At 41.3% G+C, this 18,287-nt stretch overlaps 1 protein-coding gene across 1 annotated transcript; it reads right to left on the reverse strand.

Moving 5' to 3' along the window:
• Positions 1 to 1,295: 1,295 nt before the first annotated feature.
• LOC142217846 (myocardin-related transcription factor A-like) lies at positions 1,296 to 17,807 on the reverse strand. The gene is made up of 4 exons (XM_075286165.1): positions 17,713 to 17,807; positions 8,472 to 8,532; positions 2,496 to 2,906; positions 1,296 to 1,303 (listed from the first exon to the last, which is right to left on the reverse strand). Exons 1-4 carry the CDS (start codon positions 17,794 to 17,796, stop codon positions 1,296 to 1,298), a joined length of 564 nt encoding a protein of 187 aa, XP_075142266.1. The 5' UTR covers positions 17,797 to 17,807.
• Positions 17,808 to 18,287: the final 480 nt, after the last annotated feature.

The raw sequence follows: 18,287 nt of genomic DNA on the forward strand, positions 1-18,287 counted from the left end.
AGAGCAGAAGACGTAATAAAAGCTGCACTGTGATTGGTTGATATGGTCAGGCAGTTTTTCTTTTAGACTGTTTCATACATTTGCCCAATGAATTGCTAAAAAAAAAACATATGATGATAAATTACTTAGGTTTCTGGTTATATTAAAGGGGTATTTTAATAACTTTATGTAAATGTCTCATCCACAGGATAGAGGACTGCTTGGTAATTGGTAGGGATCCAAGGGCTACGACCACCACTAATCATGAGGAAGTGGGGTCCAATACCCCCACCTAAATGGAGCAGCAGGTCAAGTATGTGTGCATTCATTCTCTATGGGACTGCCAAAGACAGCCAAGTGTTCTAGTCGGCCATCTCTGGCAGTCATGTGGAAAATGAATGGAGGTGCAGACTGTAAGCCTGACCTATCACTCCATTCAGTTGGGGAAAATAAGTTAATATGGGAAAACTTGAAATTACTGGAATACCACTTTAAGGCCAGGGCCCCACTTTGAAAAAATGCTGCATTTTACATTCTTGCTAGTCCCAACCACATATTGCAGTAAAAAAAAAATTGCAGAGTAAATGTTTTTGCAAATTACAGTAAGTCACTTATACCTATGGAATCACTGGAGTTTTCCATATAGGTATAATAGAAGCAGAAAGTCTGCAGAGGAAATTCTGTGGACTTTCTGCGAAAAATACTGCAGAAAAAGTCCAATGTCTTTCCCACAGCCATCCACTACGTGGGGCCTTAGCCTAAAGGAATTTTCCTACTCATTTCTATTGGTGACCTAATAAATGGTAGGTTATGACAAAAATTAAACCATACCTAAGAAATAAAATGCAGAAATTCTTTAAGACATTCAGTGACACTGTTCTCATTCTGCTGAATATGATGTTATTTGAGACTGGTTTCTGATATGGTAGCTAAGTACTGTATTGCTTGACATCCTGTACTATTGTCACTTGATGCAGTGTGTTTAACTGACACTTAACTTGGCAGAGAAATTTAGAAGAAAATGTAGGAAAAGTGCAGTCTGTTTCTTAAATCTTAACATCCACAACAGTAGGTTACAAACCAGAGTCCCACTGTAGTTGTAAGTCATGTAGGAAGGAAGAGGCAAGGATCCGCGCTCAAATGGTCATGTAGAAGTAATGGAAACCAATCGGCAGATGAAGTAAGATCAATATTTATTGATGTCAGGTACAGATACGGCACAACGCGTTTCGGGTAAATAAAAACCCTTTTTCAAGTGCGTAAAATACTGTAAACATAAAAATATGAAAAATACATATGTACCAAGAGATGATAGGTTAAAAAACTAAATAAATAAGAATAAAACCAAAAATTACGCATCAAGCCCAATTCAGATGAAAATTTGAAACAATATATAAAGAGTAAACAATAAACATACACCAAGATTGAAAATGGGAGCATTTGAGAGTAATCCTTGTCAGTATAAATGGACACGCATCCCGCCTGACTTGCTTCGTTAGGTGAGTTCTAACAATCCTCTTTTAATATATTTGTTTAATCCTTAGTTCCTTTTGGCATTTGGAATATTGATTGATGCATTTGCCTTCAACCAAAGATAGGCTTTTAGATGTCCCACCTGATTTATCTGTATATTCTATCAGCCCCCTGGGGATACCTATCAGCCCTGGTATGAGCTCTGTGTGAAGCTGCTTCCTTTATTTCATATATGGGCAACAACCATTCTTCTGTTAATCTACAATGTGTATTGATTACATCTTTTAATATGGAACCCTTTTTGAGTATATGTCTTTTATTATAATGTTCTGTGAGTTCCTAATGACTTAACACTGTGTGTCTCATTTTGGTCTGATATTTCAATTGGCACACACTATTTATTTTCATTCATTTATTGTAGTCCATTTATACTGACAAGGATTACTCTCAAATGCTCCCATTTTCAATCTTGGTGTATGTTTATTGTTTACTCTTTATATATTGTTTCAAATTTTCATCTGAATTGGGCTTGATGCGTAATTTTTGGTTTTATTCTTATTTATTTAGTTTTTTAACCTATCATCTCTTGGTACATATGTATTTTTCATATTTTTATGTTTACAGTATTTTACGCACTTGAAAAAGGGTTTTTATTTACCCGAAACGCGTTGTGCCGTATCTGTACCTGACATCAATAAATATTGATCTTACTTCATCTGCCGATTGGTTTCCATTACTTCTACATGACCATTTGAGCGCGGATCCTTGCCTCTTCCTTCCTACATTCACTTTCCCGGTCCTCCGGTGTTTAGTCTTGGTACCGCTGCCACTCTCACCAGAAGTGATTTTGCTTTTATGGAAATTTAGGGTGTTGTGATCCCATCACAACCCCACCAGGTGAGAGGCCCATTGGTCATTCTTTATTTATGTCTACTCATTATTTGTAATACTACTACACTTAGTGCGCTCGGTGTCTCTCTCTCTCTTTTTTTTCTTTTGTAGTTGTAAGTCATGGCTGTCCAAAAACTCTGCAGAAAAGACACTTAGTGTTGCTGTACTGAGTGGAGTCAGATTCATAGCTGGAGGCTCAGATAGCTCAAGCCAATCCATGCTATCAAGGTGAGGCCCAGATGTGTCTAGTCCTAATGGGTCTCCTTCTGGAGAGAAGTTCAAGTCAGATGTGTCCATTGATGAGGTAGGATGATCCAGGATTGCTAAACTGCTTAGCATTTGACTGTGCAGATTATCAATAAGTGGCATAGCCGTTGTACCATCTTCACCCCCCTGAAGTATCTTTGTACCTGTTGAAGCCTCCAGAAAATCTTCTAGTCTGTCTGGTATAGTAGTAGAAGGTAGATGTAACTCATTTTGCCGCACCTCATTTACAAGTGGATGGACCCGAGATGTTTGTTTAACACTTGGCATTTGACTTTCTTTACAATCTGTAGTCAGATCTGTCAACCAAATAACAAAGTTTGTTAAAAACTAGAAAGATGTTAAACTTAGATAAACATTTTGATAACCTACAAAAATAAAAAGTTAAAATTACAGCAGAGTTACAAAATGCTAAATGGCTTATTATTTGGTATGTTTTTAGAGATGCAGCGACCAAATGTATTAATGTAAAACAAAAGAGAGAACAAATTATTCCATGTAAACTGCTACAAACTTCACCAAAGAGTCAGCGCAAGTCTTACATTATTTGATTTATTTATTTATTTTTTATGTAGATTGTGAGCCCCATATAGGGGAGGAAATCCACACAAACACGGGGAGAACATACAAACTCCTTGCAGATGTTGCCCTTGACAGGATTCAAACCCAGGACTACGGTGCTGCAAGGCTGCAGTGCTAATCATTGAGCCACCGTGTTGCCCCTTATTATTTGATTGATTTATTAACACCTTTCATTGTTGTTGCTGTACTGAGTGGAGTCAAATTCATACTTGCAGGCTCCGTTAGCTCAAGCCTGTCCAGGCCATCAAGTAGAGGGCCAGATGTGTCTAGTCTTATGGTCTCTCCTTCTGGAGAGAAATTCAAGTCAAATGTGTCCATCAATGAGGTAAGATGATATGTTCTGCAGTGTTAGACTTTGCTACCTAGTACAGAGCAGCAGTGTGTCCATTCACTTTCATACAGGCTCCATTGGGAGTTGTATGTACATCAGTGGTTCTTGGAGAGAATACTTGTATACAAATTGACTCTGTAGAGCACGTAGGGGGATGTAACTAGAGATGAGCGAGTACTGTTCGGATCAGCCGAACAGCACGCTCGCATAGAAATGAATGGACGTAGCCGGCACGCGGGGAGTTAAGCAGCCGGCCGCCGTCACAGTGGAAGTACCAGGTGCATCCATTCATTTCTATGGAGCGTGCTGTTCAGATCAGCTGATCCGAACAGTACTCGCTCATCTCTAGATGTAACTTGTTGCACCTCTGACAAATTTGAAAAAAATCAAAAAAGGAAAAAAAAAACCCAAATCTCATAAAATCAGACACAGAGCTTAAAGTAGATGCCCGTTCACTTGTCAGTCTTAATAGAGCTTTGTGTAAAACAGCATGCATAAAGCCTGGCATACACACAAATATCTAACCAATGAAACTAATCTTGCAGATCTTGAAATTGTTATGTGTTAGCCATTTACACACATACAGTAAATATTTTAGGATACAACCAATTCTCATCTTCCTCCTCTGAGAAACCGCTCCTGTGCATATCCCGTCCACTGGACATGGCTTTACATTAGTTACATTTTGGATTTATAGTTAATGTCTTCTAGTGTAGACAATAGCTGAAAAGTCTTAGGGCTCATTCACACTACGTATACGGCAGCTTATTCTGAACGTAAAACACGTTCAGAATAAGCGGCGTATAAAGCAGTTCCATTCATTTCTATGGGAGCATACGAACGCTCCCCATAGAAATGAATGGGCTGCTTTTTTCACTACGAGCACTCCCATTGAAGTGAATGGGAAGCGCTGCGTGTACGGCTCGGCATGAGCAGAGCACGCCGTACACGCGGGCACTTTCCATTCAATTCAATGGGAGTTCTCGTAGTGAAAAAAGCAGCCCATTCATTTCTATGCAGAGCGCTTGTATGCCGGCTCCCATAGAAATGAATGGAACTGCTTTATACGCCGCTGATTCTGAACGTGTTTTATGTTCAGAATAAGCTGCCGTATACGTAGTGTGAATGAGCCCTTAGAATATTGCCTAGGCTGCAAAAAGACAAATATCTAAAAACATATGCCAAAATGACACACTTTGGAACATGCAAGCCACCCAAGAAACTATGGGATTTTTTCCCTGGACATTTAAATGTTTAGGTAACAAGTTTTTTTATTTTTCCTATAGTATTGGGGAAAGGATATATATAGGCGCATGCGCTACTGCAAGATTCCCATCATTGGTATGCAGATCACTGCTACTGTAATCCTATTAATATTATAAATGTGAAAGTTTGTGGGTTTGTGAGTTTTGGATGTTCGGATGTTTGTTCCTCAATCACGCAAAACCTGCTCCACCGATTTGGCTGAAATTTTCCACAAACATAGTTAATACACCCGATTGCGCAATAGGCTACTTTTTGTCACAATAACGCACATACGTTTGTGCCAGGACCCCCACAAAACCCAAACTCACACCACCATCTCTGCAATCTCACACACTTTGGACCATAGCAAGCCCCAAAATTCCTATTACCCTCTGCAGCCTCGCCCCTAACCCCACACAGTCACATATACATATACTTTACCACTTTGCCCCTCACCTTAACGATACTCCAGGAGGCTCTCTATAACGCTCCGGAGCATCCATGTTTGCCGACCCCCACCGCTCTGACAATCCGCGGCACCGCCCACCCATGTCAATACCCCTAGGAGGTCTAATACATGCAAAAAAAAAGTTTAAAAAAAAGTAAAAAAAAAATTAAAAAGGATTAAAAATTCAGATCACCCCCTTTCCCTAGAACACATATAAAAGTAGTTAAATACTGTGAAACACATACATGTTAGGTATCCCCGCGTCTGAAATCGCCCGCTCTACAAAGCTACACAAATATTTTTCCTGTTCGGTAAACGCCGTAGCGGGAAAAATGGTCAAAAGTGCCAAACCACCATTTTTTCACTGTTTTGATTCTGATAAAAATTTGAATAAAAAGTGATCAAAGCAATAACATTTCCCGAAAATGGTAGAACTACAAAGTACACCCGGCCCCGCAAAAAAAGACGCCCTATACATCCCCATACACACACGTATAAAAAAGTTACGGCTGTCGGACTATGGCGACTTTTCAAAAAAAAATTTTTTTTAACAGTTTTGGATTTTTTTAAGGGGTCAAAATGTAAATGAAACCATATAAATTTGGTATCCCCAGAATCGTAACGAAACACAGAATACAGGGGACAGGTCATTTTGGTTGCGCAGTGAACGCCGTAAAACCAAAGCCCGTAAGAAAATCGCAGAAATGCATTTTTTCTTCAAATCCACCCCATTCTGAATTTTTACCCTGCTTCCCAGTACATTATATAGAATAAATCATGGCGGCATCATCAAGAAAAATTTGTCCCGCAAAAATTAAGACCTCATATGGCTCTGGGAGCGGAGAAATAAAAAAGTTATGGGGTTTAGAAGGAGGGGAATCAAAAACGAAAATCAAAAAATGCCATCGGCGGGAAAGGGTTAACTTCAACTATTTCTGTCCCAAAGACACTATGAAAACTTTATACCAACACCGTATATATAGCAGCTCAAATACAAATTAACTTCAACACAAAAGTCTCACGTATTCTCTGAATTACAGAAACAACAAGATACAAAGTTACATTTCATATCCCATCCCTTATACACAGTACGAAAACCTTACCCACGCCTGTATATACCCACTTCTACAATCACCGCAGACGAAGTCGCAGGTACCAGCTAGTAGGGAACTAATGATCAGTAACAATCATCTGAAACTTGTGTACACAGGTACATTGGGATAACACAGGTCGGGTCATCCCACTTACGCTAGGTTCACACCTGCGTTCAGGGTCTCCGTTCTATGGTTTCCGTCTTCTGCATGCCAGAAGACGGAAACCATAGACCGGGTCCGGCTGTGAGCGGCGGTGAGCGTTTTAGGCTCTCCGCCGCGAAACCGATTTTTGTAATCCGGACACAGAGTACTGCATGTCCGACTCTTGTCCGGATTATAAAACCCGGTTTCACGGCGGAGAGCCTAAAACGCTCACCGCCGCTCATGGCCGGACAGCTTTCTCACCCATTCAAATGAATGGGTGAGAAAGCCTCCTGCAGGTTTCCGTCTCCTGCCTCTGTTACTGAAGTACGGAGTGCCGGCGCAGATGTGAACGACCCCTTATTCAAATAAAATAGTAATCAAAAAGTAATTATAGAAAAACAAATTAAACCGCCTGTAAAATATCAAAATTTAGCCCTTAGCCCTGGGGGTGAACCTGCCCCTTTCGCCGCCCGATGCTAACGACAGAAAGCTGCCTCCCCCCCCCGGAGGAGGGGGCGTGACGGAGCGGAAGGGGTGGGGCTTAGCGAAGGGGGCGGGGATTAGTGCCGTTCACAGGCAGGCAGCAGTCACGGAGAAGACCTGCTCTCTGCCTGAGCGTGAGGGGAGGCTGCTGGAGCAACGCTGCTCCAGTGGCCTCCCCAATCCACCGCTCCGTGCTAAGCCAGTCCAGGACAGTTTGTCCTGGACCGGCTTAGGTAAGAAAAAATGCCGCCCTCCCTGGGGCCCTGCCATAGCGCCGCCTGAAGCGCTTGCTTCAGGTCGCCTCATGGGAGGTGCGGCGCTGCTTAGCCCAACCCACCATCAGGAAATATCCTCCGTAACAGGGATGCAATGGAAGCATATAATGATGTATTTATGTCAGAGAATGTCATGTCAGGTCAAATTCACCAGTTTATTACATCATTTTTTGCTGTTCGCAAATCACTCTGTGAAGGGTCGTACGAGATGACGTCTCTGCCCTGACATGCTCTATGATGCTCCTTGATCTATGCTGTCTTTTCACTCGTCCATGACATGCTCTATCATGCCCTTCTGTGTGCTGCCTGATGTAGGTCATCTTCTTACTAATCCATGACATGACACGCTCTATCATGCCCCTCTGTGTGCTGCCTGATCTATGCGGTCTTCTCACTCAACCCTGACATGCTCTATGGTACCCTCTGTTTCCGGCCCAATCAATGGATAAACGTTTGGGCTCTACTTCAGGAGCATGACCGCTACTTATGTACTGCCTACCTTGTACTGCGAGACAGTTTTATCCTTCACAGATTACAAAGCAACGGTGTAAGGATTTCTCATGGCAACAAAACAGTGAACATATAGCAGAGCTGATGGAGCTGTTTAGAGGCAAGTTCTCCTTCATTTTTCATCAGAAAGGATACAAGGCTACATAATCAAATGTGTAATCTTTTTTTTATTCCACCATTAATGGTGCAGGGAAATACCCTCCCCCCCCCCCAAAAAAAGCAAAAGGTTACCCCCCCCCCAAACAAAAGCTGAAAGTTTACTATTGTTTTAATATTAATCATATCCATGTGCTGTCGGAGGCCATAGAGAGCACAGGGATACCATCATGATTCCAAACTGAAGAAAATCCAGCATCCAGCAGGCAAAATTCTTAAAATTCCAGCTTCCATCACAGGTTCATCCAAGAGACATGCAGATATTATAGCATGATAAACGGCTGCGCGCTTAGGGACTGCAACACGTCCCTTCTACATGGCATCTACTTACCATCATGATACCATGTGAATGCAAAAGTACTGTACAATAAAATCTGTCACAGGAGAGCAGATCTGGATAGAGAGATGGTCTTTTGGAGATATTCTACTTCATTTATTTTAAACTAAGGAATCAGTAGCTCAGTGTAAAAGAGGAAAAAATAACCTTATAATAACAAAAAAAGAAGCAACAACAGATAAAACAGAAAATATTCATTTATCGTCCCTTTAGCATGACAACATTTTTGTTTACAATTTAACAGGAGGAATTAACTTACCTAAATTCTGAATAAAACTGGTAAAAAAATCATTTGCTTGCATTCTGTTGAGTTGTTCATCCTATTAAGAAAGTGAATAAAAAGATATTAATGTGAATTTTATGCAAACAGAAAAAGAGAAATCCATTTTGTATTAGGACTAGTAAAGAAATAGTACACCATGTAGCTCTCCTGACATGTTTGTTGTAGTAAATACTTGTATTCCTCGTGAAACAACAATTCTGAAGCATCTTTAATAACATCCTGGCCCAGATTTACTAATAGCTAGAAAGTGTAATGTCACAGAAACAAATGGCCTGACACGATAATATAAATATAAAACGTAACCATTAATAATAAGTTAATACAACATAGGTATGTCAACTAAGTAGTAAGTTATACAAACAAATGGTTAAGAATAGCTTATCCGAGTGGTAGGGGCATTCACACTATCATTGCTAATGTCCATTGCTGTCATCAGTCAGAGAATGACAGCAATGGACATTAAACTGTCACAGAGAATGGTCACAGACTGATTCTGTCTCAGTTCCCATTGACAAAGAATCAGCTTGTGATCGATCTGTGACAGTTTAATGTCCATTGCTCGCATCCTATGATGGAAGACTGCAACGGATATTAGCAACGGTAGTGTGAATGCCCCTTAGTGCACTAGTAAATTGAATTGTATGCCCAGTGCAATTAGCCTGTACCCCCCTATTACCATGAACCAAATGATACACTGGTGCCTTGGATCAGGAGGTACACTGAAAAATTGTATTGCTACTGATAATGTCTAGTTAACCACTCAATCTCAGCACTCAATACACCTTTTTATTGAAGAAAAAAAAAGCTATGTAGATAAAATGGAGTGAAACATCCGTAACCCCCAAAAATATGTCTATAGGGATCATTTATAGCCTCTGACCACAAAGAGGGAACTAAGACATTAATTAAGGAGTAGGCCAATTACGACCGATGCCTTAGGCCCGTAGTCTAAGTCAATATAGTGGTCAAATAACAAAAAAAATGACCAACTAGACTATAGTGCAACTAGGCCACATTGATACAATGTACTGTATTGCACGCCCATTACGCCTCATGAAACTTTAGCGCAAAAAATGTCCCCAATCACAGAGGTGATGGTCCATGGAAAAAGAAACACCTGACCCCTTATATTCAGATAGTCTATGGAGAAGATTAAGACATCTAATTACAGGCTGAAAATGGGGAATCAGGGTCAATTATAGAGACTCCCTTTAAAATAAATTATTCCCAAATGGGGCAAAAAGGGTGTTAGGATGAACAATCACCCTGCTCTGAAAAATTAAACATACGGGGTATGAAGTTGATTCTCCTACTTAGAAAATGTCCTGAGAATCCAACCTAACCATATAAACTATCTGCAATGCTAAGGGTATAAGGCTGTAACGCTCACTAGGAAATTGTTCGGAGAGTCTAGTCCAATTATATCCCACTGTACAATAAGCGAAGATCAACTCCACGCATTTCCCCCTTAAATAATAGGGTTCGTCAGGAGATTCAATAATGCTGGGGTATAGAGGAACAACCTAACAGCAGATGCCAAGGATAAAATAAAAAAAGGTATAATAACCTCTGGTCATTTACTGATAGTACTGGAGTTCATCATCTGAGCTCGGGAAACTGAAAAATGTTGTTGTTTTTTTTTTTAATTTATCAATGCACCAGAGCAGATAGAGGAAGTGTTTGAGGTAAGTGTGAGCTTTTGAATGTGTTTGTATATCTATGTGTAGGTGTGTACTTGTCTTTGAAGATATAAATCTGATCTTATCTTGGATATTTGAGCAAAGCACAAGCACCAGTACTCTTATCCTGCATAAAAGAACATGGCACTATTATACTCTGACGCTAGGTTCACACTAGCACCCAGAGTCCGTTCTGAGCTTTCTGCCTTGTGCATGCACAAGACGGAAAGCTGTCAGACCGGATCCGGCCGTGTGCGCCGGAGAGCGTTTTATGCTCTCTGCCGCGAAACCGTTTTTTTTAAACCAGACACAGAGTACTGCATGTCCTACTCTGTGTCCGATTTAAAAAAAAACGGTTTTGCGGCGGAGAGCATAAAACGCTCACTGGCGCTCACAGCCGGACATCTTTCAAACCCATTCAAATGAATGGGTTTGAAAGAGTCCTGCAGCTTTCCGTCTCCTGCTATGTTTTGTGCAGGAAACGGAAACCTGTATAAACGGAGACCTGGCGCAGATGTGAACGAGCCCTTAGCTTGCTTTTATGGGCACAGCCGTACTATTCTTTTCCTGCACACATGGGCACAACACAATACAGAACTACTTCTCTTATCCTGCACATATAGTTAATGCACAGTACCACTCCTCTTATACTTCACATATGGTCACAGCACACTACCACTACTCTTATACTTCACATATGGTCACTGCACAGTACCACTACTCTTATACTTCACATATGGTCACAGCACACTACCACTACTAATATACTTCACATATGGTCACCGCACAGTACCACTACTCTTATACTTCACATATGGTCCCAACACACTACCACTACTCTTATACTTCACATATGGTCACAGCACAATACCACTACTCTTATACTTCACATATGGTCCCAGCACACTACCACTACTCTTATACTTCACATATGGTCCCAGCACACTACCACTACTCTTATACTTCACATATGGTCCCAGCACACTACCACTACTCTTATAATTCACATATGGTCCCAGCACACTACCACTACTCTTATACTTCACATATGGACCCAGCACACTACCACTACTCTTATACTTCACATATGGACCCAGCACACTACCACTACTCTTATACTTCACATATGGTCCCAGCACACTACCACTACTCTTATACTTCACATATGGTCCCAGTACATTACCACTACTCTTATACTTCACATATGGACCCAGCACACTACCACTACTCTTATACTTCACATATGGTCCCAGCACACTACCACTACTCTTATACTTCACATATGGTCCCAGCACACTACCACTACTCTTATACTTCACATATGGTCCCAGCACACTACCACTACTCTTATAATTCACATATGGTCCCAGCACACTACCACTACTCTTATACTTCACATATGGACCCAGCACAGTACCACTACTCTTATACTTCACATATGGACCCAGCACACTACCACTACTCTTATACTTCACATATGGTCCCAGCACAGTACCACTACTCTCATACTTCACATGTGGTCCCAGCACACTACCACTACTCTTATACTTCACATATGGACCCAGCACAGTACCACTACTCTTATACTGCCTAGATTACTGCAACATCCTTCTCCATGGACTCCCAGCTAACATCCTCGCCCCCTCCAGTCCACCTTAAACTGCGCTGCTCGCTTAATTCACCTCTTCCCCCCCGTTCTTCCTCAGCTGCTCCCCTCTGCCAGTCCCTCCACTGGCTACCCATAGCCCAGCGAATTGAGTTCAAGTTGCTAACAATAACATACAAAGCAATCCATAACCTGTCCCCTCCATATATCTCCAGCCTAATCTCCGGCTACCTGGCCACATGTAACCTCAGATCCTCCAATGACCTCCTACTGCTCTCTGCTCTCATCCACTCCTCACACAACCGTCTCCAAGATTTCTCCTGTACATCCCCCATACTCTGGAACTCCTTACCAAGACACATAAGACTGACCCCCACAATCACAGGCTTCAAGAAGGACCTGAAGACTCACCTATTAAGGAAGGCCTACAACCTCCAATAACACAGTACCACTACTCTTATACTTCACATATGGTCACTGCACAGTACCACTACTCTTATACTTCACATATGGTCCCAGCACACTACCACTACTCTTATACTTCACATATGGTCCCAGCACACTACCACTATTCTTATACTTCACATATGGACCCAGCACACTACCACTACTCTTATACTTCACATATGGTCCCAGCACAGTACCACTACTCTGATACTTCACATGTGGTCCCAGCACACTACCACTACTCTTATACTTCACATATGGACCCAGCACAGTACCACTACTCTTATACTGCCTAGATTACTGCAACATCCTTCTCCATGGACTCCCAGCTAACATCCTCGCCCCCTCCAGTCCACCTTAAACTGCGCTGCTCGCTTAATTCACCTCTCCCCTCCCCCCCCCCGTTCTTCATCAGCTGCTCCCCTCTGCCAGTCCCTCCACTGGCTACCCATAGCCCAGTGAATTGAGTTCAAGCTTCTAACAATAACATACAAAGCAATCCACAACCTGTCCCCTCCATATATCTCCAGCCTAATCTCCCGCTACCTGGCGACATGTAACCTCAGATCCTCCAATGACCTCCTACTCCTCTCTGCTCTCATCCGCTCCTCACACAACCGTCTCCAAGATTTCTCCTGTGCATCCCCCATACTCTGGAACTCCTTACCAAGACACATAAGACTGACCCCCACAATCACAGGCTTCAAGAAGGACCTGAAGACTCACCTATTAAGGAAGGCCTACAACCTCCAATAACACAGTACCACTACTCTTATACTTCACATATGCTCACCGCACAGTACCACTACTCTTGTACTTCACATATGGTCCCAGCACAGTACCACTACTCTTATACTTCACATATGGTCACAGCACACTACCAGTAGTCGTCTTTTGCATATATGGACATGGAAAAGTACCACCACTCTTATTCTGCATATATGAGCACTGCACCATACTAGTTCTATTATTCAGCATATACTATCCTTGCACAGTATTACTACTCATCCTGTATATCTGAACAAGGGGTACCACTAATGTTATCATGCATATATGGCCAAGGCACTGTGTCACTTTTTAATACTGTATATGTCTGCACAATCTCTTTTCTTTTGTCCTGTATATATGGAACCTTCATAGTACCTCTATATTATTCTGTATATCAAGGTATCCTCTACCTCTACAGGAAAGACTGATTCACCATCATCAATGACAAGGCTTCCTCTATGTAACAGGAGTGAGTCTATTAAACTCTCTGCCATACGATCTTGAAATGACTGATAACTTGTAAAAAATCAAGAGGGATCAGGATTCTTGAAATAAATATACTGTATATCACTCATAAGAACTATACAGTCATGGCCAAAAGTTTTGAGAATGACACAAATATTATATTTTCACATGATCTGCTGCCCTCTGGTTTTTATGTGTTTGTCAGATGTTTTTATCACATACAGAAATATAATTGCAATCATATTATGAGTAACAAAAGCTTATATTGACAGTTAGAATGAGTTAATGCAGCAAGTCAATATTTGCAGTGTTGACCCTTCTTCTTCAGGACCTCTGCAACTCTCCCTGGCATGCTCTCAATCAACTTCTGGACCAAATCCTGACTGATAGCAGTCCATTCTTGCACAATCAATGCTTGCATTTTGTCAGAATTTGTAGGTTTTTGTTTGTCCACCCGTCTCTTGATGGTTGACCACAAGTTCTCAATGGGATTAAGATCTGGGGAGTTTCCAGGCCATGGACCCAAAATCTCTACGTTTTGTTCCCTGAGCCATTTAGTTATCACCTTTGCTTTATGGCAAGGTGCTCCATCATGCTGGAAAAGGCATTGTTGATCGCCAAACTGCTCTTGGACGGTTGGGAGAAGTTGATCTTGGAGGACATTCTGGTACCATTCTTTATTCATGGCTGTGTTATTAGGCAAGACTGTGAGAGAGCCAATTCCCTTGGCTGAGAAGCAACCCCACACATGAATGGTTTCAGGATGCTTTACAGTTGGCATGAGACAAGACTGGTGGTAGCGCTCACCTCGTCTTCTCCGAATAAGATGTTTTCCAGATGTCACAAACAATCGAAAAGGGTATTCATCAGAGAAAATGACTTTACCCCAGTCCTCAGCAATCCACTCCCTATATCTTTTGCAGAATATCAGTCTGTCCCTGATGTTTTTTTCTGGAGAGAAGTGGCTTCTTTGATGCACTCACACCTGCCTGCTGCCATTCCTGAGCAAGCTCTGCACTGCTGGTAGCCTGATCCCACAGCTGAAACACGTTTAAGAGACAGTCCTGGCGCTTGCTGGTCTTTCTTGGGCACCCTGGAGCCTTTTTGACAACAATGGAACCTCTCTCCTTGAAGTTCTTGATGATGCGATAGATTGTTGACTGAGGTGCAATCTTTCTAGCTGCGATACTCTTCCCTGTTAGGCCATTTTTGTGCAGTGCAATGACGACTGCACGTGTTTCTTTAGAGATAACCATGGTTAACAGAAGAGAAACAATGATGCCAAGCACCAGCCTCCTTTTAAAGTGTCCAGTGGTGACATTCTTACTTAATCATGACATATTGATCTCCAGCCCTGTCCTCATCAACACCCACACCTGTGTTCATGGAGCAATCACTGAAACGATGTTAGCTGCTCCTTTTAAGGCAGGGCTGTAATGATGTTGAAATGTGTTTTGGGTGATAAAGTTCATTTTCTAGGCAAATATTGACTTTGCAAGTAATTGCTGTTAAGCTGATCACTCTTTATAACATTCTGGAGTATATGCAAATTGCCATTAGAAAAACTGAAGCAGTAAACTTTGTAAAAATTAATATTTGTATCATTCTCAAAACTTTTGGCCATGACTGTAATTTTGGCATGAGACATTTATCCTAGGATTTATTCTGATTTCCATATTTGGAATTGGGATGACATTTTTTACTTCTAAGTATTATTTATTCCCCCTTAACAAATAAGTAAAAGCAAGTAAGTATTCACTTGAATGGGATCTTAGCTGTAGTGACTCATTTACTACATATAGAAATGGAGCTGCTTTGTGCTTCATTCTCTGTGTATCAGATGCTGGGAACAGCTGATTAGGGATGGGTGTTCAGCCTCCACCAATCTGATAATTATGATAGTTCATCAATATTTTTAGCTCAGAAAACTCCTTTAAAGGGGCTCTATCAGCAAAATTATGCTGTATGAGCCCCACATATGCGTGAATAGCCTTTAGAAAGGCTATTCATACACAGCTAATCTTATTTTAACCCCCCCCCCTCCCGTTTTGAAATAAAGCTATAAAAATATATATATGTAAATCATACCTTAGCATGCACGCTGGGCGGTCGTGTATGATCCGACGTCATCTTCTGGCATGACTTCCTCTTCTTTGTTCCTCTTTTGGCGACGCCCTCCGATCCTGGCTCTTCCCCGGGTTCATCGTTGTCTTCTTCCGGCAATTCAAATCCAACTGGTTCAAATCCGGCTCATGCGCAGTAGCCCTCCCTCCGCAGCTACTGCGCACGCTCCGGCGCCATTTTTCTCAATGGCAGTGCGCAAGCGCCGGATTTGATCCAATCGGATTTGAACCGCCGTAAGAAGATGACGATGAAGCCGGGGAAGAGCTAGGAACGGAAGGCGTCACCAAAAGAAGAAGAAGAAAGAAGAGGAAGGCGTGCCAGAAGATGACGTCAGATCGTGCACGACCACCCAGCGTGCATGCTAAGGTATGATTTACATATATGTTTTTATAGTTTTATTTTAAAACGGGAGGGGGGTTTAAAATAACATTAGCGGTGCCTGAATAGCCTTTTTAAAGGCTATTCACGCATATGTGGGGCTCATACAGCATAATTTTGCTCATAAAGCCCCTTTAACCTGTCAAAATTAAAATGACAAGTAAAAATTAAAAACAAAACAAAAACAATGTGTATGTATAACGCACCATTAGATTATATTTAGCATAAAGTCTATAAAACACAAGTCTGAGGTAATCTAAAATCCAGTCAACTCGTTGATTTAAGAGCTATGAATGCATAAGACAGCCAGCTTTGCCCTGATGAAGGGCATCATCGTCAGACCTGGCTGCTCTGGGACTACTTCTATTATTCCGCTGACTTCCAATCCCTCTTTCCCTCTGAACCCCTGTGAGAATGCTGTCTGTTTGTGTCCTTGAGTCTTGTGTACCTACCGTATATACTCGAGTATAAGCCGACCCGAATATAAGCCGACCCCCCCTAATTTTACCACAAAAAAATGGGAAAACTTATTGACTCGAGTATAAGCCTGGGGGGGGGGGAATGCAGCAGCTACTGGGAAATTTCAAAAATTAAAATGGTCGAAGTTTTTGGGTGCAGTAGTTGCTGGGTGCTGGGGAAGGGGAGGGGGTGTTTTGGTTGTCTGTCTGCCCCTTCCCTGAGTTTGAGGACTGCTTTTTTTTCCCCCCACTTGGAATTCAGCCTGGCTGACTATAGGGTATCTGCAGTGCTCCTATTAACCCCTTTCCGAGGGAAGAGGAGCACTGCAGATACCCTATATTCAGTAGACCGGGCACTTTCAGACACATGGATACTTAATGTGTATATGTGTCACAGTCATTTTCTACTTTTGTGTCTATTCTAGGGAAAGGAGGGATTTAGAACTTTTAATTTTTATATTTTTTTTCAAGCTTCTTTTTTTCCCCACTATTTTATGGGAGGTTCTATACATTGATATTGCTACTGGTCATAGACCTTCCCCCTAAAAAAAAAAAAAATATATATATTTTTTTTGCTGACTCAAGTATAAGCCGAGGGGGGCTTTTTCAGCACAAAAACTGTGCTGAAAAATTCGGCTTATACTCGAGTATATACGGTATTTCTTTGCATTTGTTGATACTGTTGCTTGACAATTTTCTATTTTATGCTTTTGTATATTTTGACTCGGCTGCATCAGAGTTTATGCCTGCCCCCCTTACCCCCCCCCCCCCAGACCTGGATTGTCGTCCCTGGTCTTTTCCCCTTGTCCCTTTCCCCTTTGTTGTAATTTTTTTTTCGAAAAAACTTCAATAAACTTTAATGTTAAAAAAAGTAAATAAATAAATCACAGTTGAAGAGGTAATAATAGCCTTCCTGCTGAAACAACGAGTCACTGAAGTATCAGGAGGAAAAAAGTTGAAATAAAACTTAACCTTTAATATTCATAGATAATAAAAAGTATACAGAGTGTATTCACTTTAATGAAAAATAAATAATTGCAGGCGGAGACAAAAGAATTTGCCCATTAGGCGCTATAGAGGTATTTGTGCAGATACTATACATTCACTCCTCTTCCTGACCAATCTGTCCTCCCTCACAGTATGGTTAGGGTAATCTGTGGGACTCCTTGGCTTATGGGCCAGATGGAACTGCAACCTCCATACTGATACCAGTGCTTATGAGCCCCCTAAAGCTCCTGAGCTTTAAAAATGAAATAATAATAATAATAATAATAATAATAATAAAAAAATACCGGTTTAGGAGAGCCACACAAAGCTTCTTTTTCTTCTCTGAAGTCTGACTGCTTCATATCTGAAAATGCCATATTGGGGGACATTGCGATAGATAAAATAGGTGATCTTGAGCTCTACAATAAGAGAAGTGATAGCAAAATGATATGTGATAAATGAACTTGATAAATGATCAGCATAATAACAAGAAGGTATTTACTATAAGTAGTGAAAACTGCCAGTAAACCTCAAAATAAGTCACAGTACATGAAGTCATATCCCATTACAAGTATACATAAAGACTCCATAAACAGAAAATAAGACAACAGTATTTGAAGTTGGCTTGTAACTTGCTTGTTCCCTACTTTCAGATAACTAAAGCTCTGTTCAGATCATGTTTGAGGCTTCTGTTGGAGATATATGTTGGGAGGATTTCCTGATTAATTCATGGCAGAAAGCTAAGAGATAAGTCATTGTATATGAAAGCAGTGTCTTAGGTTTCCACGTTAAAACGTATAATATGTCTGCTGTATAGAAAAGTGTAACTACACTGTTCAAAATACGCCTACAAAACGCCTCCCCATTCATTTCAATGGGA

The sequence above is a fragment of the Leptodactylus fuscus genome, chromosome 9 (genome assembly GCF_031893055.1).
Source record: "Leptodactylus fuscus isolate aLepFus1 chromosome 9, aLepFus1.hap2, whole genome shotgun sequence".
Lineage (NCBI taxonomy): Eukaryota > Metazoa > Chordata > Amphibia > Anura > Leptodactylidae > Leptodactylus > Leptodactylus fuscus.

What these genes read in the sequence shown, in the direction of transcription:
- LOC142217846 (XM_075286165.1), bottom strand. Translation starts at nt 17,796, where the DNA reads ATGTCCCCCAATATGGCATTTTCAGATATGAAGCAGTCAGACTTCAGA. An exon ending in TGTGTGGCTCTCCTAAACCG is followed by an intron (nt 8,533 to 17,712) that starts GTATTTTTTTAT and finishes CTTTCTTAATAG; the next exon opens with GATGAACAACTCAACAGAAT. An exon ending in CAGTTTTATTCAGAATTTAG is followed by an intron (nt 2,907 to 8,471) that starts GTAAGTTAATTC and finishes TTTGGTTGACAG; the next exon opens with ATCTGACTACAGATTGTAAA.